Consider the following 25,670-nt stretch of genomic DNA (forward strand, 5'->3'; position numbering starts at 1 on the left):
TCTACTGAGACAATTGGTGGGGGCCGGAGCTGGTGCGGCCGCCTCAGTCCTTTTAGTGCCTGAGTAGTGCACCCATGGGAGAAGTGCTTGGGAATGCTGGCTGGGATCTGTACCTGGTCCTGGCTCCTTCTTGGCTCCTCCCTCCTTGCGGGGATGTGGGGTGCAGGGCCTGGGGGGTGGGGCCTCTGGGCTGGGGGAACTTGGTCCGCCATCGGGGGTCAGTCTGCCAACTGACCCCAACATATCCCCTTCCTCATATAAACATGCAATAGGGTGAAGGGGAGGGTGTCTGTATTGCAGTGCGCTGCGGGGGGTGGACTACCTGCCAGTGCCCCCCCTCCTGTGGCCGCTGCATGGATTTGCCCCTCCCCTTGGTTTAACATGCACCCTAGACTTGTAGGACCCTTGGTGGGGGGGTGCTTGGACATCACTGCCAGCAAACAGTCACTATTTAGACCTGGTTGTTTTATGATGTTACCTCCCTCTGTTGCCCTTTTCTTTTATCTCTAAATCCCCCCAGTCTAACCTTCCTCTTCTTTGTTTCCGTCTGGTTGAACAAAAAAAAAGAAAAATAAAAAAGGTACAACATAATTATAAGTAAAGTTTAGAATTAGTGATGCACGATATTGACTTTTTACAACCAAAATACAGATATTTTCCAGCCTCTTGCAGCCGATACCGATATTGATACGAATAATCAAAAAAACAAATTTCACTTGAGAAAAAAAATATTTGCAAGTACATAGTAAGAGTCTATGGCTCCTATCTATTCCAACAAATACGTAGAACTTGTTTTACCTGCAAATTAATTGAACAACAGCTAGTATTAGCTATTAGCTTTTCAGTCTGCTGTACATCTGTAAATAGAGAAGGTGCATTTCAATGGTCAGAACAAATGTTAAGACTTTAACTTAAATTGAAATGTAACAAGGACATTTTTCAATACAAATAATGTCCGATATAATAACATGCAAAGAAATACTTTAATCTCAAAGTGCAAAAATTACTGCTTTGTTTTAAACTGATGTACGAAATAAATGGCTGCTCATTAAAATGACCTGTTCAAAAACATAAGCATATATGCTTGATTCTAACAGATAAGAATCAAGCATATATGCTTGATTCTAACAGATTAGAATCAAGCATATATGCTTGATTCTAACAGATTAGAATCAAGCTTGTCTCTTCACATGCGGTGCCTCGTTACAGTCTGATCAGATGCACGTGAGAAGCGCGTTCAGCTGTATTTAAAATAAATAACCATCCTAACAAGTGAACAGCTGGATCTTTTTTCTGTTTGAAAATACGGCAACATCAATTGAAGTTTGTCTCTTGCTCCTCAGACGTCTGCATCTAATTCAGGCTGCAAGCTGGAAAAATGCGGCGAGGATGAAACTTTGGTTGGTGATTTTATGGAGGAGCTGTACCATTCCGTATGATACGCAACTTATAATTTATAAGCTACAATCAAAACAGTGAAAAAAAGAAAAACGAATGTTAAACAAACAAAAAAAGTCCAAAGCACATAACTTCAGAGTGAAATCTATTTCTACAGAGTAAATCCTCATCTAAAAATGTCGACAACATGCTCCTCTTGTTGTTTTAAACTGCTGCATCGGTACATTCCATTGAGGAAAACAACAGTAGAACAATGATTGGTACATTGTTGAATTGTAAAGTAGGTGTTAAAAGGTCTTCACGGACCCATTGATGAAGTCTGCTCCCATTGGCTACCCGTCATCTGTCACTCAAACCCCCAGACGTTCGACGTCAGACCCGCAAACGCTTATTGAGCCATCTGATTGGTCAATTTATAACTCTAATAACTTGTGATAATGGAAAAAAATCTTTAAAAAAAAATTAGGATTAAAAAAAAAGAAGTTAATCAGAAAGCATAAGAGGAAGAATGATTATTCTGACATATAAAATGAGTGAGAAATAACTGTTTCTCAATGTAAGTCAATGGGACTTTGGCCTTTTTGCAACCCAGTGGTACTTCCTATATGGAACACGGAAGGAGGGGGGCTTGCTTTGTCCAGTTATTTTATATACAGTCTATGGTGTGAGTGCACGTCGTGAGCGCTGATGGCCTCTGCAGTGAGGGAGAGAGAAGATGAAAGGGTTCGTCTTTGTAAGTCACATCAAACAAAGGTGTGCATGGATCCGATATTTATCGGTAACCGATATTATTGTGCAAACCTATTTAGCATAAAATACAACAGGGGTTTAAACTCAATAAACCTCTGTTGTGAAAATCTGCCCAACACTAGAGGCTCTCAGCCCGTATCTGCTTGCTCAGCTGTTGGACAGGACAAGTTTTTTTTAAAAAAAAGACTTCTCTGTCAAAATTAACACTGTTCTTTTCACAACAATGGACCGGCCCAATCTGCCTGTCCATCTAGATATCAGTGATAATGATCGCTCTTTTTGACCTTCTTTTTTTCTTAATGGCGCCACGGTAGGCTGCCAGTTACCTCCGAGTTGGCTTACCTGTTTAGCAGTAGAGGAAGAGACGCTACAAGCAGAGCATCCCATCCATCCTCATGGAGAATGCCAGATTTCTTCCAAATAAAAGGGAGGAGCTCACAGCGTTAACTAGACTGCAGTGGGAGTTCTCAAGCTGTTCAATTCCAGCCGAGCCCGTGTGTGTGTGATCCGGTGACAAAGCAGAACCATTAAAACAGACAAACTGGACTTTACGGCCCAGTAACTGACAGAACTGAACACAAATACTGTGAAGTATGTTGTAGAAGTAAAAAAAAAAAAGTAGAGCAGGCCGTTTTCAGCTTCTGTTTTTAAGAACTTCACAACTATTAATTAAAAAAACAGAGTGTAAACTTTTTAGCTTGTTTACTTTTTGTTCCATTATGAGACAGGACCTGAGTAACTTTTTGTTAGGACATTCTGTGAGGATATTTTTATTGCATGTCAAATTAAATGTTTTTACTATTGTTTTTAGTTTGCTATTTAGAGTGATTTAAATATTCTGCAGCTGGACAGCATCATTCTGCATTTTCAGCCCCAGTAAATGTGGTGGTGATTAGCTGAAATATTCATTTTTAAATTTCAGATTGACATTTGGCAGAACAGAAAGTACGCCTGAGTATAATCCGAGTATCATCTGAGTATAATCTGAGTATAGTCTGAGTATAATCTGAGTATAATCCGAGTATAATCTGAGTATAGTCTGAATACAATCTGAGTATAATCTGAGTATAATCTCAGTATAATCCGAGTATAATATCAGTTTAATCTGAGTATAATCTGACTTTATTTAGTTTCATTTAACAAACTGAATTTATTGATCTTTATTTATTAAAAGCTCTTTTCATGTGTTGCAGCTCAGAGAGCTTTACAATGAAAAACGAAAATAACATTTAAAAAAATAGTAAAAATTCAAAACAACCCCCTTTTGCTCCCCACAACACATACAGGCAAGAATAAATGACTAGAATAATAAAAGAGATGTGAGGCTTGACTCTGCTGTGAGGAAACAATATATGAGGAATCTCTGAAACCAGCAGCAGATCAGCCACAGATCATCACCACAGCATCCACCAGAACCAGACAGTAACAGAGGCTGCATGCTGGACCAGAACCGCTCCAACAAGAGCCAGACCCGCAACAATAAACACCAACCAAATACTTGTACAAAAGATCCCCATATGGACACATGACTTTAGAAACGTCAGACCAAAAACAAAAAAACAACTTTGCAGTCATAAACTTTTCTCCAATGACCACAGCTGTCATCTCCCCAGCAACAGTTTCAAACACAGAAATTATTACAGATTTCTACTTTCACCTTTTTTCCTACGGTAAGCATGAACTGAAATCATGAACTTAAATCAGCCTTCATTAAGTCACGAAGGCTGACGCTGAAAGTAATGTGAAAGCGTTGTGTGAAACGATAAAGTTTTATAGAAAAAAGAGAAAAAAAAGCACCAGTATTAATATGGGTGGGCGGGGTCACAGCGCTGCATGTATGGATCCTTTCCTTGCGACGCTATGGGAGATCAAAGATCCTTATGAGAAGACATGCTCACTCTTTACAAATCCAAAAATACAAATAGATCAAGATCTTGTTCTTGTCGTACTCCGGCGTGCCACTGTCTTTCCCTCTGCGTGCTCTAGGTTGTCGACCACTGATGTACACAACACAACTGCAGTTGTGAGGGGGTCAAAGTTGTGAGTTATTCCATCCATCCCATTTACACAGGATTGGACACAGAATCTGCATACGGCAGATTTACTCATTTCATGGAGGTCGATTCCCAACACTACCCCCCACCCCCCCCTCTCTCTTTTTTATTTGCTTTTGAATCTGAAAATTCCAAAATAAAAAAAATAAAAAAGTTTAAAGTGAAAAAAATATTTGAAACTGAAAAAAAGTTTTGAAATTTAAAATTTGAAATCTAAGTAATTGAATATTTGAAGCCTAAAATAATTAAGACTACTTTAGAATAGCAAATAGTTTCTGATAGTTTAAGGGTTTTTTTCTATTCATCCATTCATTCATTCATTCATTCATCTTCTTGACCGCTTCTTCCCTTTCGGGGTCGCAGGGATGCCGGAGCCTATCCCGGTTACTGATGGGTGAAGGCGGGGTACACCCTGGACAGGTCGCCAGTCTGTCGCAGGGCCTCAATCACACACCCATTCACTCTCACATCCACACCTAGGGGCAATTTAGAGTCACCAATTAACCTATGAAGCATGTTTGGGTTTTTTTCTAAAAACACAAAAATGTTTGTTTGTTTAGTTGGCTTACATATAATAATGGCCGCAAATTTAGCTTCATAGAAAAAAAAAGAAAAGAAAAAGAAAAAAAAGTAGGACTGAAAAAAAAAAGTTTTGAAATTTAATTTTGAGTTTTGAAATCCAAAAAAACAAAACATTTGAAGCTGAAAATGATTAAGATCATTTTTGAATAGCAAAACTTAATCACATTTTATTCATCTTTTTATTTTTGGCTAAAAACAAACAAAAATATTAATTTGTCATTAACTGGATTTCAAATAATATTGGCTTCAATTTGGCTCCACAGAAAAAGAGAAAAAAAGTTGAAAATGAAAAAAGATTTTGAAATTTAATTTTAAGTTTTGAAACCTGAAAGACAGATCGTTTGAAGCTGAAAATAATTAGGTTTATTTACAATAGTTAAAAGTATCTGGCATTTAACTTTCTTTCTTTCATTCTTTTTTGGACAAACACCGATATTTTTCACTTTGTTTTATTCATGTTTCAAATAATATTGGTGCCAATTTAGCTCCATACAATAGAAAACAGACAGAAAAAAAGATATTTCTAGAATAGCAAAGGTAAAGGACATTTTAAGTTTTTTTTTTGCTATAAACAAACAAAAAGACAAAATAGACAACGAAAAAAAAGAGCTGAAAGTAGAAAAAAAAAGATTTTTAAATGTAGTTTTGAGTTCTGAAACCTAAACACTGAAGCTGAAAATAACTGATATAATTTAAATGATGAAAAAAGTATTTCAGATTTCAAGTATTTTTTAACCCCACAAAAGCTGGGGTGTTATCTATGACGGAAAGTGACAAACTCATCGATCTCCTGATCAGTCAGGCCCCTCCCCCACACAGACACACCTGGATTCACCTGCATGTCGTTTGCTCTCAGCCTAAAACGCCGCATCTTGGCGATGACGTCACGGTTGCTAGGCAACGGGCAGTAACGGCGGGAACTCTGTGAACACCAGCAGTTCTGGAAGAAGTGAACATACCTATGTGGTGGAGCTGAAGCTGTGGTTTCCAGCAGATATCCAGCAGTCTGCGCTGACGACAGAGCTCCTCCTCGTACTGGATGATGGTTCCTTCACAGAGTCTACAGATTTCTTCAGCAGCAGCAGCAAGTCGCTCGCTGATCAACTCTCTCAGAGACTGAAGGGAAGACATGCTTCCTGCAGCTGCAACAACGTCCTCTGGACAGCAGCAGCTAGCTAAAGCCTCCTGCGGGATACTTCCGGTCACTTCCGGTCACTTCCTTCACACCAAACTTTCAAAATACGATTTCACGAAGATTCATTTGATTCAAAAACGTTTCTACGAGTTTTATATATTTATTGTTATCATTTAGAAAAACTGAAGTTATTTAAAAAGCTTAGAAATATATTTTTCCCAAATGTTTTTAAAATAACAAAAGAAACCGGAAATGACATCATAATTACTTTAAATATGACAAAACGGGATGTATTCATAAAGAAATACATAAAAAAAATTCTACATGACTTTTACCCCACAAACATGTTTCTATCTAAATCCTCAGATCTAGAAAATTACTGTAGCTTTTGTAATGATTTCCCTGAATCGGTTCTTCACCTTTTGAATTCTGGATCCAATTAGAACGTTTTAGAAATACTAAATTCAACATTAAGGTTATTACATTTTTAACAAATGCTCACATATTTTTACTGGGATGATAAAAAGGTAGAAAATAATATAAATGTAAATTTTACATTCATAAGTGTAAAGTAAGAAAAATAACTGTCAATTTATGAATATCTTAAAAAGATTTATACACCCCACAAACGTAACACTGGAACAATTTGTGCGTTTTGGTTGATGAATAATTCCATATCTTTAGAATGTGTTATGCTAGTGTTTAAGTATTCTTTATTAATATTATGGTTAAGTTATAAAAATCAAATTTATTCATCATAAAATGCATCTTTATTTGGGGATGTGACCATAAAAGTTCTGTTTTAGAGAAAACATTTTTAAACTTTGAGACTTTTTGGAGACTGAAAGACTTTTTCTCTTGGTTTTCCAAAAAGCCGCAGACATTTTACACACAGAATTTAGGATTTTTAACAAGCTTTATTGAATATTTGGATGAGAAAGAAAAGTAGATAAATCAATCCAGAATAAAAGAAAAAAAAAGACAGGAATATAGAACAAAAAAGCAATGATTAATCCAGCGAGGACTACAATCTCTGATCAAATATAAACCATATCACAGATTGACAGAGTCTTCACAGCTTTGTGGTTATTTGAATGAATGAGACCATTAATATAGAATTGAAATTCACACATGAAAGAAACAAAACATGGTTTTCTACCTGAGGATTTAGATTTGTGGAGAAAACAAGAATCAGATTTATTCTAAAGACCTTCTCAGCTTTCTGGACCTGTTGAAAAACCAAATAATACATCTTTACAAAATAGGTTCAAACAAACGTCCACTTTTTAAGTATCCAATCACAAATGTTTTACCAAAATATTTGAACACATGGAGAGTTCCAAAACAAATCCACAATAGTCTGATTGGAATTAGTGCCAAAACTACAAAGAATGGAATAATTTTATCCACAATCTGCAAGACTAAAGCTGCACATGTTCAGAGAGAAATGCCCTCTGCTTCACTGAGTCAAATCCTTCCTCTAATTGATCAATCCCTGGAAATCCACTGATTCAGCTTCTTTTGTCTTTTCTTTAGGATTGAATTCGAGTTAAGGGAGCAGCTTGCATGTTGGTCTTTTGTCAGGATGATTCCTAAATGGGGGCTGCATGGTGGCAGAGTGGTTAGTGCTCTTGCCTCACAGCAAATAGGCCCTGGTTCAAATCCTTGGGTGGGGGGGGACTTCAACTGGGGACCTTCCTGTGTGGAGTTTGCATGTTCTCCCTGTGGGTTTTCACCGGGGACTCCGGCTTCCTCCCACCGTCCAAAAACATGCCTCATAGGTTAATTGGTGACTCTAAATTGCCCCTCGGTGTGCATGTGAGAGTGAATGTGTGTGTGATTGAGGCCCTGAGACAGACTGCCGAACTGTCCAGGGTGTACCCCGCCTTCGCCCATCAGTAGCCGGGATAGGCTCCGGCACCCCCGCGACCCCGAAAGGGAAGAAGCGGTCAAGATAATCGATGGATGGATTCCTAAATGTTGCACTTGTGTTTGAACAGGAATATTCTACAATCTTTTATGGCCATAAGTTCACATTGATTTCTGTTCAAGCACAAGCCAGACGCCCCTGAGAACGTTCCATTGAGATCAAGAGCAACAGGGTTCTGGTTCTCATGTTTGAAAAACAAACTTGTGTCATCTGCCAGTTGAGTGATAACGAAGTCTTTATAACCAGAACGATGCCCTCTGCTAAACTTGATTTAATATGGACTCTTAACAGCTGTCAACCAAAAGAAAAAGATGGGGAGAGACAGGACAATCCTGCCTTATGACTCTTGTTCTATCAAATCTGGGAGAACCTGCCAACTTAACAGAGCTCTTACTGTTTTTGGAAAGTTTTTGTGTCCAACAAAAATAAGAACCAAAACCAAATTTTTGAAGGGAATCCAGAATGAATTGATGTTCAACAGTATCAAAAGCTAAAAATCTAAGAATCAAATCAAACTTTGATCATTCTCAAGTTCTGGATAGTCAAGAATCTCTCAAATGAGCCTGATATCGTTAATGATGTGTCTCTGAGACAGAAAGCCTGACTGTGTTTCATCCATTATTGAGCTGAGAGGAAATTTAAGGCGTTTGGCTAAAAATGTTGCAAAAGATTTTATAATCCTTGTTCAATAATGATATTGGTCTGGAGTTCTCTAAAATCAAAGTGTCTTTGCTTGATTTTGGAATGAAAGTAGTCAAACCTTGAGTTACAGTTGGAGGAAGCTGTTTTTATCCATACCTTCAAAAATCCTTCCATTCAAAAGGAGAAAGGATTGATCAAATCCAGAGATCAACCATCTGTCCCTGGAGATTTCTTCTTTTTTAGTTGACCAATGGCACACATCACCTCCTCAAGAGGAAATGGGTTCTGAGTAGGCGCTTTGCACCCGCCTCTTTCCCACGATATTTTCATGATGACTGACAAGTCATCATGAATTGATGACTAAATGAATTTCCCCCCAGGGGATTAATAAAGTATCTTAATAAAGTATCTTGATTGAAGTGGCGTGAGAGTCCAAAATTCCCAACAATCCAGGCGATCTTCTGCGCAGCGCCGCATCCGCCTGCATGATCTCAAACACACCTATTCTGACGCCGGGTTCACGCGGAGGCCGCTTTCATTCAGCGCCCATGTTAACCTGGCGTGGTTAGCTCCAGTCTCGGAGGGCCCGCGCCGTACAGCGGATCGTTTCGATGTCTGGTCTATTTTGTGCGCGAGCCGCGAGTTACATCAACATACATGAGAAGATCGGGTTTATTTTCAAAACATAACCAATTTTTCACAATAAAACGCCGTGATTGACAATTACGATCATGTTTTCGTGTCTAAACAGACTGTAGAGACGAAAATAATCAACACACACACACACCCCGGCGCGCGAGCACAGACACACAAAACAATCGCGTGGATTAAACACCTTCATGGTGTCCTTGGAAGGCTGCTTCAAAAAAAAAAAAAAAAAAAAAATCAATAAACTCTCTGGCTAGCAAAGTTTATTAATACATTTATAAAGCTTACTACCAGTTTACTAATATGGTTTTGATCACACTTTAGATAAGGTGCTGCAAAACATTTAATAAATGGTTAACAAGGTTTATTAACACATTTATAATGCTTACTACCAGTTTACTAATATGGTCTTTGTAGACAATGGTCTGACTGAGTAGTCAATATTAACACTATCACGTATTTGCAAGACACCCATAATGCTAATAAATATTTTACTAGCATTTAACACATTATTAATGCAGTAAATTAATCCTTTAGTTTATTAAGGATTCTTATTAAGCTTATTAACACATAAGTCAGTGTGAGACATCTATAATGATATTAAATGTCTTACCAGAACTGTACACATTAATAAGGCTTACTAATCTGTTAACAAGTTTTGTTAATGATTCTTATTAAGCTTGTTAACACTTACTAACAATTTGTTCCACGTATACAATGGTATAAATATAACAATAAGCATCATATTAACCCATTAATAATGCTTGCAAATGTGTTATTTAATAAGCCTTATTAGGCTTATTACACCAATAAATAACTTACTAACACCTTATAAGAACATTAATAATGCTTATTAATGTGTTAACAAAGCTTGTTGAGGAATCTAATTATAAAGTGTTACCGTTTTTTTTCTTCTTCATTTCTTCCTTTTTTCATATTAAGTCAATGTAAAAAATCCACAATGCCGCAGGAATTTCTTGTTTTCTAATTATACTGTTTTTTGACTAAACCTTACACAAAATGTTTTTTACCCCTCCTCCCCCCAAAATAAATAAATAAATAAATAAATAAATAAATAAATAAAATCAAAGAAAACAAATATTAACATTTTAAGTCAAGGGATGCAAATGTTTCTATTTTTTTAGATTTCACCTTTATGGTTTTTATAACAGATCATTTGCTTTTTTGTGTTTGAGATTTGAACATCTCACCATTTTACATATTAAATTGTTACACTACAAACTGTTTCTTACAGAGAGCATGAATAATTTTTCATTTTAAATTATTTTTCCAGATGGGGTATTAGATATCTGTCCCCTCATTATAATCCAATTAAACATCTATATTGTTTTACTGAACTGAACATTTTTTGTGTTTCTGCTTGAGAGGGATTTTTAAATAGTTTCCCTCTTTTTAAAAAAATACATACAAACAAATTTAGATGATTATAAAAACAGCACACATGACTTTGTTTTACAGTCTTTAATTCTGAGTTAAAACATTGTTGGATGTTGTCATCAAAAAAGCAAACTGTTACAGAGTTTGGTTATAATTGTTCTTGCATGAGCTTTGTGACAGAATTTTGTCAGATGTAAAAAAAAATGTTATTTTGCAGCAAAGAGGCACTGCAAAAAAAACAACAAAAAAACAAACAAACATAGAAACATCCCATCTATTTGAAGTATTAGTTTGAGAGAATGAGAGTAAAACATGTCAAAATAAATGTCTGTATTTTATCTTTTCAAAGAGTCAAATCCCAAAACAGCATCCCTAATTTCAGAGCAAAATTCAAGTTTTAATGAAGACGACACTTATTTTCCATAATAATGTCTTAGGCATAAGATTATAAACTTGCAAGAACACCATAGACAGCAATGAGAATGACAGCTGTGATGCACGCTATGATGGTGGCTGCAATGTTGAGACAGCGAGCGGTGGAGCCATAGTGACGGGCGCCTTCCAGATCTCCAACAATCTTTCGATCTCTGGACTAGAAAGACCAGAAAATAAATAAACTGTCAGCAGCATCCACAAAAAAACACAATTCCCCACAATCACATTTACAGAGTCAGAGAAAATTCAAAAGGACATTAATTTTAACTGTGTGACTCAAAAAGAAATACTGATTTAGTCATTAAATGTAATAACAAACATAGAAACATGAAAAATAATTAAAAACATTTGAATCATGAACTCACCTTGATGGAGAAGACGAGAGCTGCCAGTCCCAGGCAGAATGGGTTGGAGTAAAAAAAGCAGAAGAGGGACCAGATGATGTGGTCCCTGGGGGGCTCAGATTGGAGGACAATAGTATGCTGACCCCCTGCAGCTTCAGGCCCATGAAGCTGTCCGGGGTACATGTGATGTGGAGTGTCCTGCAGCGGAACAGGCTCGTCCTGGAGAGGTGCATATGGGCGAACAGGATTCATCGTTCTCGGCTTGGCAGCAGTTCAGAGTGTGTGTACTGAAGGACTCCACACCAGCTTTTGAGGTTGGACTTCCTCCTGCTGTCTTAGTCTCATACAGTGCAATAGCAAAAAAAGGGATGTTAGTCTACTGATAAATCCGCATTGTGAACACTACAATTTAAATCCATGGATTCATCATTACAACCCGCAAAATCTCTTTTGGGGTCACAGGGTTGCTGGTTCCAACCTAACTTTGGGCAAAGATGAGGTATAGGTACACCCAGAACACGTTGCCAGTCTGTTGCACTATTTTTCTGTTGCTATCTGAAGAGGCATTTGTTCCAGTGTCTTACAGATCGAAACCCAAAAGGAACCAGAAATTCCAACTTCCCTATTCATAGAAAACTGATTGTTTTAGATGTTTTCTCTTACTCATATTCTAATATTTTTTAGTTGATGGGATTTTTAGATACTGCATAGTCTGCTATTTTATTCAGTGGCAACTGAATGTGCAGACATTCGTCTGCACTCGCATGCAGTCACTTTAAAACAAACCCCAGCACTGACTTCATCTCCTTGGGAACCGAAGGTCACAAAAACACAGTTGTGGGAAGAAGCTAAATCCTTTGTGTGTTTAAAACAGTATAACTGATTGTGGTTTTTGAATGCACCTTCGGAGTGGAGATTGAACATAACCATCATCTGTTGGCTCCTTGCTGTAAATAAAACTCTAAAAATAAGTTTTTGCCTCCTGAGTCTTATTAAATATTCTTCTATGTCTGGAAAACTGTGTACAAACCAACAGTATTTCTTTACAGGGCATTTTCTGAATATTTTTTCTGACAGGAAGAAAGTAGCATGACTTTCAAGAATCAGTTGTAGTCCAAAATTACTAACTACTGCTAATGCGATCAGGGAGAATGGTGCGAATTTCTTTGGGAGACTTGTTGGCAGAATGCATGAAAGAGGAGTTCAAGGTGGAGGTGGGATTACATCAGGGATCAGCTCTGAGCCCCTTCCTGTTTGCAATGGTGATGGACAGACTGACGGATGAGGTTAGACAGGAATCACCATGGACTATGATGTTTGCAGATGATATTGTGATTTGTAGTGAGAGCAGGGAACAGGTGGAGGTGGAGTTAGAGAGGTGGAGGTTTGCCCTGAAAAGGAGAGGGATGTACAGGGATAAGATAAAGAAGGTGGAGGATTTGAAGTATTTAGGGTCAACAGTCCCGAGTGATTTAGAGTGTGGAAAGGAAGTGAAAAAGCAAGTGAGTTCCTGATATTTTGATGATGTCGAAATTAGCAGTTATTTCAACACATTTTGTTTTGCAACAAAAAAATAGTTTAAAATTAAAAGCTTATGTAGGGAAACACGTATTTTAAGTATTGTTTTATTTTAAAAATATGTATTTAATGGTGCAGAAAATAAGAATGTGATTAATAATATAAGTTAAACTCAATACTTTGTAATGTAATCCTGGTTGTGACAGGACAAATTTTTCACATAGGTCATCTCTAGGTTGCGCTATAGCTGCTGTTTTGGTCCATTCTTCCATGCAGATCTTCTCAAGAGCTGCTAATCTTTAGATTGGTTTGGACATATGCTGGTTTAAGCAGGAAAACTTTTGGAGCTCTTCAGGATTTGCATCTATGACAGTGTGTCACTATAGTTACCATTGGTATACTATGGTCCTAGGTCTCTTCAGGTCATTGACCAGTCCTACCTGGACTGTTTCTTCACTGTTCATTTCTTCCACATCATGTGAGTTTTTTCAAGGAGCTCCAAGTGTCTTCATTATATAATTAATTTATTTCTTACAAAGTGATTTCCTGTATTCCTTTTTATATTCTGCCTCTCACAGTTCAAGTGTTTCTCTGATGAACTTTACTTTTTTATTATTATTTTGAAGGGGAAGAACTACAAGAGTTGTTAACTGACAAATGCTTTTCAAACTCCCTGTTGACTATCCGCTGTGACATCTACAAACATTTTTTTTTTTAATTTCAGAGCTCTTCTTTACGTAAAAGAACAGTCAGTCTTTTCAGCTTAGTGACACAGATTCAATGTTATAAACATTAATTTTGATCAAAAATAAAAAATAAATTCAACAGTGTTATCTCACAGAAACTCTGAGACCTTGTGTTTTCCTTATTTTTTAAATACATTTTCATGAAGATTTATAGGTTGCAGGACAGATCCAAAGCTGGAACATAGAATGAGCTAAGAGGACCATTCCATCATAAGCTGTAATGAAACTTTGGACATATGAGGTGTATATTAGTATAAACCCATTTTGTATTTGAGGCTAAACTATATTCATATTCATTAATTTTGAACACATTTCTTTTTGAACCTGACGAAAAAACATAGGAGAGTAGGATAGCAGAGATGGAGGACAAAGGCTACAAAAGGAAGAAAGGAGGTCAAGTGACAGAAGGATGATTTAACAAATAGCAGGGGGTAGAATTAGGCTCTGTAGCTCAACAGTTAATATTTGACAAACCTGTCAATAAGAACTTTGTCAAAAGAGGCTTGCTCCCACACATCACAGCAAGTCCACGTAAACTTGTCTGTGGGTCAAGCAATTCAGACCACTTCAGGACATGACCAACAGAGAGTTCTACTGAACATCTATTCAGAACTAAGGACTTTAGTCATAAAGCCCAGTTATAACCAGCTCAGTGGCCTTGTGGAGGAGTGTCCGCCCTGAGACTAGGAGGTTGTGAGTTCAAATCCAGGCTGAGTCATACCAAATACTCAAAAAATGGGACCTAATGCCTCCCTGTTTGACACTAAGAAATAAGGTGAATAGGGGGGTTAACTCACCAAATGGTTCCTGGGCGTGACTTTAACTGCCCCTCACTGCCCCCCCCGGGGGAGGGGTCAAATGCAGAGAACCAATTTCCCACACCTAACTGCGTGACAAGTAATACGTTTTATATGAAAGAGAAAGCAGAAGAAACCACAGGCTTCCTGCTCTGAAACAACACTGCAGACAGCTCACACTGTGACTGGCACGCTCACCACAATCACAATGGAAACCTTTGCCGAGTTCACACCAGCTGCACCTGCCCTGAAAGAACCTGCAAGTGTGCATCACATAACACTACAAACCAAACTGGATGCTAACTATTGGTCAAAATGAGTTACTTCACTCCAGGCCCCTGTACTAGAAACCAGGGTATGTTGGATATCCAGGTAATTTAAGCATACGTTTGTTGAATTCCTCCATTTTTGGTTCCAAAAACGGTGGTTAAGTTACCAGAACAAATTACTCTCTGAACATCACCTGCTCTGGAGCAGGTTACCGAGTACAGCCTGCCTTTTGACAACGATCTTATAGACGTAGAAGGGCAAATTATAAGTCTTTTTTTTTCGCCATCAGTAGGTGATAAGTCCATGCATGGATGTGCTGTTGTCATTTTATTTGGCAAAATTTTGTAAACTTTGCTTCCTCTCAACTTTTCTCAATTAATTTATTTAAATATTTTTGAAAAACTTCACATTTGATGGATTTAAAGTGTCATTTATTCTATGTATGAGTACCACAGTGACTCGCAGTCAGAGGAGGCAAATGAACCTGTGCCTCACCAGCATAATATAGCATAAAAGTACATGAATTCAATCAGATGAATATACTCTTTCATTGTCAAAAAATAAGAATCGAAAACTATTTTTTATACATGTCTATTACTTTTTTTTGTGTGTGTGGGTTTTCAACATTTCCTTGATAAAAAAAAAAACAGCAACAAATTTACACGTTTACTGATTAAATACCTGAGTAATCGTTGGATGAGACTCCAGCACCCCGTTCCTTCTCTCTGCCGCACACAGTGTCTGGAGCTGCAGGATGCACTTCACTGTTTCTATCATCATAAAAATACACTATTTTTAATTACTTAATTTATTTTATTTCTTGCCATCTGTTGGATTACATTGGAGCCAGTTTGTGACTCATTTATTCTTTCGATCCAATAAAAATGAGCTTTAGAAATACACTAGGTGAGTAAAACATTCAGCACATTATTCTTTAACTTTTGGTAATCGTATCTGAAAAAAAACAAAACAAAAACAACTCTGCCTCTGTGAGGTATGCTGCGTGTTTCTTCTCTCTTTTTTTGTTTTATAGTGTCATGGAAATGATACATTTGCTTATGTCTCATCCTCTGAGTCTTGTTTTCTTGTTGTCAGAACACCCTGACAACAATGTGTAAACATTTTGATTTCATTAGAACATCCTGTTCATGTTAGATATGACACTTACGTTTCCATCTTAAGCTCCTGATTAACAGCTGATTGTATGACTGTATAAAATGTGAGCGTCCTTCATCACAGATCAGGGCTCTGCAGACCTCTCCGCCATGCTCGCCAACGTGTACTTTTCTCTGCTCTGTTTAATAAACTTTCATGAAAACGTTTGACATTTCTTCATTTCATCGGATCAACAAATATTCCACCACAATAGACATGGGAAAGACCATACTGGACACATGAGGGAGGGGGAAACAAACTGACCAAAACATTCTAAGTCATTGATCAGTGACTATAAAACAAGAAAAGACATTACCTTTGGACCAATAAGAAGCAAATTATGTATAAAATATTAATTATTTTTTGTAAGTTTTTTCCTACCCAGAAGTAAAACGGCTTGATTCCTGAAGATCCGTTTGCCGCTAAGTGTGGATGCAGTTCACTTAATGACATTATCCCAGAGAAAGATGTGTGTCTGATTTTTTTTTATAAGGAGCACCGTGTCGAAAGTAACAAACGCCTGTTTGAGCTGGAATTTATTGAAGACAGGACACAACTAGAAGATATACAGTATTCTGCATCTAAAATTAAAGTTTTTTTTGCTGATCAGGAGAGAAATTGAGTGTTGGTGTTAGACGGGACGGTGCTGTCACAGCAGACTCTTCCTGGAGGGAGCTGTTGGCATCGATCTTACATCAGCACGTTTCCACCCGCTCGTTTTTGTGGGTATGGGAGGGACTGCTACAGACATTGCAGGTTTTTCTCTTAAATGCATGAACGGATCAAAATGCAGCTTTTGAGGTTCTTTATAGTGAGGAATGAACAGTAAAATGGATTTAAAACCTCAAAAAGTAGAATTTTCCTTGCATGGCCCCTTTAAATGATCTAAAACTAGTCTTCAAAAAATAACTAAATAACTTTGTGGTGGAATATTTGTATATTTGTTGATCCGATGAAATAAAGAAATGTTGTTAAACAATTTCAAGAATGTTTTAGAGCTGTCAGGCGATTAAAATTTTTAATCGGGATTAATCGCATTTCCAGAGTTAACTCACGATTAATTAATTATTACATTAATTACATTAATTATGAAAACAAGAATGCCAAAATTAATAGTTTCCATCAGAAATACTTTATTTTGTAATATTGTATTGAGATAAACTTTCTTAACAATAAAAGGCTGTAACATAAAATGCCTAACAAAAGCCCAAGTGCAAGTGAAGGGTATTTTAAATTCAAAACTTCAATCAACGTTCAGTAAAATAAAATAAAAAAAACATCAAAAATAACATTTCCATAACACCTCCTCTGCTGAACTACAGTAATAAATGAAATAGAGATTTATCATTTCCAATTAACTTTTGTTTTTTAAAACATTAAAGACTGAGAAAAGCGGGATACACTGTGGATAGTTTGACAGTCTGTTACTGCCGCCGCGTTCTCTGGCTGCAGCTCGATGCAGCGACGTGTCCAGCGGAGCTCACGCCATGAATATGCCGGCAGACAGACCGCTATGCTGGGGCTGGATCACGCTTAAACCTCCGGAACATTTAAAACGTCCCCCGGTGCGCTTGCTGTTCAGAACGTCGGGGGTCCGCAGCTCTCGGGACGCGGCGCCGGACGCAAGCCGGTACCACCAGACGTGGTACTGGACGCGAACCGGAACCGGGTTAGGGTGCAGGAGCTCTCCAGGTCCTAGCGCCGGCCGGGTTTAGCTCGCAGCTCGGTGGTTGGAGACCCGTCTGTGATCTAGTGAGAGCAGTCGGTGAGTTAAAGGCGGGACGCCCGCACGAGGTATGGGAAGGCACGTATGAGAAAGTCCGCGATTAATGCGTCAAAAAAAATTGTCGGCGTCAAGGACACGTCAGATTAATGCGTTTTTAACGCGACAAATCTGACAGCCCTAGAATGTTTATTAACCAGAGCAGAAAAAAGTGCTTTGCGAGCATGGAGGAGAGGTCTGCAGAGCTTTGATCTGTGGTGAAGGACGCTCACATTTTATGTAGTCACACAATCACCTGTTGATCAGGAGCTTAAGATAGGAATGTAAGTGCAAGATCTAATATGGACAAGATGTTCTAATGAAATCAAAATGTTTACACATTGTGATCAGGGTGTTCTGACAATAAGTAAACAAGATTCAGAGGATGAAACATAAAAGTAAATGTATAATTTCCACGACAACTTATTTCAAAGAAACAAAAATAAAGTCAATCAGAAGAGTTGGCAAAACCTACCAACACTGTTTCTTAAGTGGAATGTCCCAGTTTCCTGGGATTAATTTATGGGGTTCACCTGAGGTGAAAACTCAGAAACAGATATAAGTGAATAAACAGTCTTTTTACTTAAAACAAATTAATTAAATGTGTGCACTCATTTTTAATGTGTTTTAAGTAAAAAAAGTTCAATAAATGTTTTTAAATTTAAATAAAAAAATTAAAGCAACACTAAGACCCACTGTATGTGGTGCTTTCAGGTTCAGCCACCACAGTGCAGAACTATCAAGAGTTTTAAAAGCAATTCAGACACTATCATCACTACTTTTTTTAAACAGGAAATGTGACATTACCAATTAACTGAAATAAAAACCTAATAAATATAAACGTCTGACAAAAACTGCATTTGCACTTGGATCAAAAGAAGTTTTCTGCCATTAGACAGAACAAGCTTCATTGTCACAGTTTCAGCAGTTAGAATCCATGCAGTACAAAGTGAAAAAGTGCACTGACTTAAAAAGGGTCAGACCAGAGCTGTATATCTGCCTCCTTGCTGATACAAACACTTTATCTTTCAGAAGATCTTTTGTCTTTTTCACCTCACCCTCCAAAATGTTTGCTGAAAATCCTTTTTCTCTATAAGTACTTTAACCGTTTTTTTTTGTTTGTTTTTTTTTTTTTTGTTTGTTTAGATCAAAGTCTTCAGAAAAAGAAAGTTATGTGGTCAGGCTTGCAGAATCTTTTTTTCTTTAGGAACATATCCCCCCACCTTCTACCAAAGGTCTGGATGGAAAAATGTGGTTTAAGATGAACTGAAAGTAAAAGTAAGCTTGATGTGTCGCTGCCTTGATAAAATCTTGTCCTTTAGCTCGTTTGCCTTAAGAAACTTGTACTATAATCACTCGGTCACAAAAAGAGGTTTTGTGTTTCTGTTTATGTGGGATTCTTAAATTGTCAGCTGTTTAGAGCCTTTTTAAAAAAAAGAATAATTATTATTGAAACAGCACACATGACTTTGTTTTACAGTCTTTAATTTTGAGTTAAAACATAGTTCAGTTTTGTCATGAAAAAGCAAACTGCTTAAGCGTTTGGTTATAAATGTTCTTGCATGAGCTTTTGGAAAGCATTTTGTCAGACACAAAACAAAAATCTTAAAAGAAATTTAGCAGCAACAAAGCATTGCAAAAAAAAAAATAAGTTGTGACAAAAAACAAAAACAAAAGAAAAACATCTGAAAAAAGTATCAAAATAAATTTTTGTATTTTATATTTTCAAGGATGGGAGTGAAACCGTCAAATCACAAAACAGCATCGCGAATTTCAGAAAAATTTTCAAGTTGTAATGAAGACAACAGTTATTTTCCGTAATGCCCTGTTCTAAATGTATAAGACACTTGACCTGCAACAACAGCAACGACAATAATGACAATGAGAGCGATGGTGCACACTATGACGGTGGCTGCAATGTTGAGACAGCGAGCGGTGGAGCCGTATTGACGGGCGCCTTCCAGATCTCCGACCATCTTCCGGTCTCTGGACTGGAAAAAAAGAACAACTCCAGACATTAATATTCACCAAGATCACATTTACAGAGTCAAAGAAAATCTACAAGGTCATTGATTTTAACTGTGTGAGATAAAAGGAAATACTGATTTAGTCATTAAGTGTGTGACAGAGCACATGTCTGTCCCAGAGTAGGTTTTTTTTTTTATCAAAGTGTTTGCATGAAATTGCGTCAGTGGGTGCACACACTGTTCCGCTTTACCATCTCTTGCATTTCACTTTGTTTAGTTTAATGGTAACCTCTGGATTTTGGTTGTTTTGTGATTTATTTGTTCACTTCCTGTTTTATTTTGGAGCACTTCCTGTTTCAGGACTCCAGTGATTTTGGTTCCCTTTGACAGGCCTGTTTAAAATTAAAAATGTTTTCTTTGTACTTTGTATTTTCTATTTTGGAATCGATGTTTAATGGGAGATGTATTTTTGTTTTATTATGTTCAATTTCCTAAAAGTAAAATGCACATTAATGTGTTCTTATGATATGTGTTTAATTTTTTGATTAACAATTAGTTTTTTTTGGTGAAGGGGTGAGGCTGGCCACCTTTAAAAGAGGACCTCTTTTCAAAATGGAGGCCTCCTGTTTGTATGGCTTGATGAATCAGCACTGTGGGTTGTTTCCTGCCATACTTTTCATTGGAAAAATTGATGATTTACAAAAAAACAACATAAAAGAAAAGGGACACTTGACATCTTGTGTGGACAGTGGTTTGTTCATCTCACATATGGTGTCAGAAGTGGGATTGCCAGTGTCTTGGGAGGAGGCCGAAGATGGCAAGCCGCAAAGGCCCAAAGAAAGGCCAAACACGTCCCACAATGCAAACCAGAAGTCAAGCGGTGAAGCATGAAAAAGTGGAACCAGACTGGGAAACTGAAGATGATGACGACGCATCAGCAGGGGGCCCGAGTAGAGATGTGGAACAGCCTACGATGGTGGAAATGCTCCAGCAGTTCCTTGGAGCGCAGCAGACCAGAGAAGAGGGGTTGTTGGCTGAACTGAAGAACCTGAGGACAGTTCTCCAGTCCCAGAATCAACTTGCAACAGACGTGAGTGATTCTCCACGCTCAGCTAGAAGTGAGGCCTCCTTGTTGCCACTCCCAACTCCAGCGCCACCTGGTTGGAGTGCTAATGATGAAGTTAGCATGGACGTGACTGCTGTACCCTCCACGTTGCAACCACCACCCTTTCAACGTAAGGACCCCAAAATGCTACCATATCAGCCAGAGGAAGACATTGAGAATTTTTTGCTTCGTTTTGAGAGGATTGCAAAAACCTGGGGTTGGGCAGACACCGAGTGGGCGTACAGACTTGTACCTCTGTTGACTGGAAAGGCTCTAGCAGCTTATTCAGCCATGGATGAAGACCTTTCGGATTCCTATCCTGACCTCAAGGCAGCTTTATTGGCTAAATTTAATATTTCAGCTGAAACCTACAGACAACGTTTCCGAGACACAACTGTTCCACCAGGAGAATCACCTACAGAGACCTATTATCGTCTTAAGGGTTTGTATCGTCGATGGATAAGGCCTGACCAACGGGATGTAGAAGATATTGGAGAAATTATCATCTTGGAGCAGTTTCTTCGGACCTTAACCCCTGACGTACGTACATGGGTGAAGGAGCATGAACCACCAACTGGGGTTGAAGCAGCTAAACTTGCAACACAGTACATTAATGCTCACCGGACAGCTGGCCCACGGACACAGCAGCGGGTTTTTCATCACACCCTTGGAGATGGGCGGCGGCCAGCTGACAAAAGACCAGAAGCTCAGAGAACCAGCGTTGGCGTGAGTAAAACTGTATCTCAAGGTGACAATAGAGGACAGACTTTAATTTGCTATTATTGTCAGCAACCTGGACATAAAGCTTCTGTATGTCCTCTTAAAAAGCCTAAAATGTCTGGTTATTGCTGTGTGCCACAAAAAAGTGTTACTGAATTGCAACATCCCTGTTCTGATACTGCTTCATTTTACCCAGTGACTGTTAATGGTGTTTCTTTAACTGCTTTGTTAGATAGTGGCAGTTCTAAGTATTTGGTGAAGAAATGTTATTTACCAGACCATGTTCTTGATTACAAAAACAAAACTATGATTGAATGTGTCCATGGAGATGACAAAGTGTATCCCACTGCTGAAGTAACTTTTGATCTAGATAACCACACATTTCTTTTGCAAGTTGCGGTGTTGGAAAATATGCCAGTTGATTGTGTTATTGGGAGGGATTGTCCCCTTTTTTGGGAGTTACTCAAGGAAAAAAGACAAACCAATGTTGTTGCTGTAGTCACAAGATCTCAAGTTAAGGCTGGGTTGGAACCTCTTCCAGATCTCCATAGTGATCTTTGTGAGGGTGGATATAAAGGCCAAAAGAAATCACGGCGCCAACGCCGTCATGAAAAACAAAAAGGGTCTTTTGAAACTCTTGAACAGAAACCTGAATGTCAGAACTTTGTGTGGGAAATACCAAATGATATTAGACATTTGCAGATGACTGATGCTACTTTGGCAGTTTTGTACAATCAAATAGAAAATGAAATTGACAATGTCTCTACAGATACAAAATGTGTACTTGAGAATGGAATTTTGTACATTCAGGGGGAGACTTGTAAGCGGCTAGTAGTGCCTACTGGATGCAGATCTATAGTTTTGCACCTAGCTCACACTGTCCCATGGGCAGGACACCTGGGTTACCAAAAAACTTATGCAAGGGTAGCCAAGCGCTTTTACTGGCCAGCTATGTTTAAAGATGTAAGAGAGTTTTGTGCTTCATGTCCTCAATGTCAGCTAACAAGTTTGAGTAAAGTTAAACATGCACCGCTACATCCTTTGCCAGTTGTAAGTACCCCTTTCCAGCACATTGCCATGGACATTGTAGGGCCACTGGAGAAAAGCAGTTCTGGACACGAATATATTCTGGTCATCTGTGATTATGCAACCCGCTTTCCAGAAGCTTTCCCATTACGCAACATCAAAACGAAAGCAATAATAAATGCTCTTGTTCAGCTCTTTTCTCATGTAGGGGTGCCAAACGAAATCCTGACTGATCAAGGTACCAACTTCACCTCAAACCTGATGTTACAACTGCATAAAGAACTGGGCATCAAAGGCATCCGGACCACGCCATATCATCCACAAACTGATGGACTGGTGGAGAGATTTAACCAGAGTCTCAAGCAGATGTTGCGTAAATTTGTTTCAGATACTGGACGTGACTGGGATAAATGGTTGCCTTTTCTCTTATTTGCATACAGGGAGGTTCCCCAGGCTTCCACAGGTTTTTCCCCATTTGAGCTCCTGTATGGGTGGCCAGTTCAGGGTCCCTTGGGTCTGCTCAGAAAAGAATGGGAAGCAAGCAAGAAACCAGCGTCGGAGGGAATCCTGTCCTATGTACTCCAGATGAGGAATCGTTTGGAAACATACAGAGAACTGGCCCAACAGAACCTCACCAGAGCCCAAAAGGATCAAAAATCCTGGTATGACAAAAAAGCTCATCTGCGTGAGTTGGAACCAGGTAAAAAAGTTTTGATACTTTTACCGCTGACAGCAAACAAGCTTTTGGCTAAATGGCAGGGCCCATATCGAGTGATTAGACGGGCTGGACCAGTAACATATGAAATAGCGCACCCAGAGAAAGGGAAACAGAGTCAGATTTACCACATTAACCTGCTGAAAGAGTGGAAAGACTGTGAGCAACCACCATCTCAACAAACATTACTGGTGTGTAAAGTACATGATGATGGTGATGAACCTATTACCTGTGTGCCAGATGTTTCCTCTTCTATGCAGCCTGGATTGGACCATCTTTCACCTCAGCAGAAACAGGAGTTGTTGGATCTACTGGGACAAGTTCCTGGCCTGTTTAAGGATGGACCTGGGAGGACTTCACTAGTTCAGCATACCATCCACCTAAAAGATCCGGTGCCCATTCGCCAACGGCCCTACAGGATCCCTGAGTGTCTGGGGCACTCTCTTAGGGATGAAATCAAGAAAATGATAGACTTGGGGGTCATTGAGCCATCAGAAAGCGAATGGTCCAGTCCAGTGGTGATGGTTCCGAAGAAGGATGGGTCCCAGCGTCTCTGTATCGATTTTAGAAAGGTGAATGCTGTGTCCCGCTTTGATGCATACCCCATGCCTCGCATTGATGATCTGGTGGAGCGTATTGGAAAAGCCCACTATCTGACCACATTAGACCTGTGTAAGGGCTATTGGCAGATTCCAATGGAAGCAGGCTCCAGGCAATACACTGCTTTTCGAACACCAGTGGGTTTATATCAATTCACAGTGATGCCATTCGGGCTCCATGGGGCACCCGCCACTTTTCAGAGACTGATGGACACACTTCTGAGGGGCTGTGAAAGTTACTGTTCTGCCTATCTAGATGATGTAGTGATTTTTAGCCATTCATGGGAAGATCACATGACTCATCTTAAAAATGTTCTCACAAACATTGAAAAGGCAGGACTAACACTCAATCCACAGAAATGCGAGTGGATGAAGACGGAGACCCAGTACCTTGGATTTCATCTGGGCGGCGGCAACATTCGTCCCATGGTTGATAAGGTGGAAGCAATACAGAAGACCAAACAACCCCGCACCAAGAAACAGCTGAGGTCTTTTCTTGGACTCATTGGTTGGTACAGCAGATTCATCCCACATTTTGCAACCATGGCAGCACCTCTTACAAATCTCACCCGCAAACCATCACCAAATCCGATACGATGGTCAGTTGATTGTGAGGAGTCATTTAATGCCTTGAAGAATGCTATGTGCTCTTCTCCAGTTTTATGCAGTCCAGACTTCCAGAAACGATTTTTGGTGCAGGTGGATGCCTCAGATGTTGGACTCGGAGCAGTTCTGGCTCAGAAGACTGGAGACCAAGAAAGACCTGTACTGTATCTGAGTCGAAAGCTACTGCCAAGGGAAACCAGGTACTCGACTGTTGAAAAAGAAGCTTTGGCCATCAAATGGTCGTCGGACAGTTTGAGATATTATCTCCTGGGAAGAGAATTTGATCTGGAGTCAGATCACAGAGCGCTGCAATGGATCAATACCATGAAGGATCATAACTCCAGGATTATGAGATGGTACCTTGCCTTACAACCTTTCAGTTTCAGCATACGCCACAAGCCCGGACGATTCAACACCTTGGCTGACTACTTATCTAGATTTCCCACAGTGGCAGCGCTCGGAGAGGGGGAAAGTAATGTGACAGAGCACATGTCTGTCCCAGATTAGGTTTTTTTTTTTATCAAAGTGTTTGCATGAAATTGCGTCAGTGGGTGCACACACTGTTCCGCTTTACCATCTCTTGCATTTCACTTTGTTTAGTTTAATGGTAACCTCTGGATTTTGGTTGTTTTGTGATTTATTTGTTCACTTCCTGTTTTATTTTGGAGCACTTCCTGTTTCAGGACTCCAGTGATTTTGGTTCCCATTTAAACGGCCTGTTTAAAATTAAAAATGTTTTCTTTGTACTTTGTATTTTCTATTTTGGAATCGATGTTTAATGGGAGATGTATTTTTGTTTTATTATGTTCAATTTCCTAAAAGTAAAATGCACATTAATGTGTTCTTATGATATGTGTTTAATTTTTTGATTAACAATTAGTTTTTTTTGGTGAAGGGGTGAGGCTGGCCACCTTTAAAAGAGGACCTCTTTTCAAAATGGAGGCCTCCTGTTTGTATGGCTTGATGAATCAGCACTGTGGGTTGTTTCCTGCCATACTTTTCATTGGAAAAATTGATGATTTACAAAAAAACAACATAAAAGAAAAGGGACACTTGACATCTTGTGTGGACAGTGGTTTGTTCATCTCACAAAGTGTAATAACAAACAGAGCATGAAAAAAAACAAAAACACATTTGAATCATGAACTCACCTTAATGGAGAAGATGAGAGCTGTCAGTCCCAGGCAGAATGGGTTGGAGTAAAAAAAGCAGAAGAGGGACCAGATGATGTGGTCCCTGGGGGGCTCAGATAGGAGGACAAAGTTGTGTTGACCTCCTGCAGCTGTGGGCCCATGAAACTGTCCGGGGTACATGTGATGTGGAGTGTCCTGCAGTGGAACAGCCTCGCCCTGGAGAGGTGCATTTGGG

The 25,670-nt window shown here is 38.8% G+C and overlaps 2 protein-coding genes across 3 annotated transcripts in view; both read right to left on the reverse strand.

Annotated features, from left to right (window-relative positions):
- The window catches only part of LOC112141259 (dispanin subfamily A member 2b), a 43,789-nt gene extending 31,929 nt beyond the window's left edge, over positions 1-11,860 (reverse strand). The window contains exons 1-2 of one of the 2 annotated variants that reach the window (XM_024264364.2): positions 11,338-11,860; positions 10,607-11,129 (exon numbers count right to left, since the gene is read on the reverse strand). In XM_024264364.2, the coding sequence (XP_024120132.1) occupies positions 10,983-11,129; positions 11,338-11,568 (378 nt within the window). In that variant the 5' untranslated portion in view covers positions 11,569-11,860 and the 3' untranslated portion in view covers positions 10,607-10,982. Of the gene's footprint in view, positions 1-10,606; positions 11,130-11,337 lie in introns of those variants that run through there. The other variant, XM_024264363.2, reaches the window with a different exon arrangement.
- Positions 11,861-18,519: 6,659 nt separating this feature from the next.
- Positions 18,520-25,664, reverse strand: LOC118598832 (dispanin subfamily A member 2b-like). The gene is made up of 2 exons (XM_036212253.1): positions 25,454-25,664; positions 18,520-19,555 (listed from the first exon to the last, which is right to left on the reverse strand). The coding sequence occupies exons 1-2, from the start codon at positions 25,613-25,615 to the stop codon at positions 19,373-19,375; spliced, it is 345 nt and encodes a 114-aa protein (XP_036068146.1). The 5' UTR covers positions 25,616-25,664; the 3' UTR covers positions 18,520-19,372.
- Between the last annotated feature and the right edge of the window lie 6 nt (positions 25,665-25,670).

Source organism: Oryzias melastigma, linkage group LG6, assembly GCF_002922805.2.
Source record: "Oryzias melastigma strain HK-1 linkage group LG6, ASM292280v2, whole genome shotgun sequence".
NCBI classification, from domain to species: Eukaryota; Metazoa; Chordata; class Actinopteri; order Beloniformes; family Adrianichthyidae; genus Oryzias; species Oryzias melastigma.

Bases quoted from the DNA above. Each gene is read 5' to 3' on its own strand.
- LOC118598832 (XM_036212253.1), bottom strand. From the start codon at position 25,615: ATGTACCCCGGACAGTTTCATGGGCCCACAGCTGCAGGAGGTCAACAC. The intron at 19,556-25,453 runs GTGAGTTCATGA...CTTTTTTTCCAG, and splicing joins CTCTCATCTTCTCCATTAAG to TCCAGAGACCGGAAGATGGT.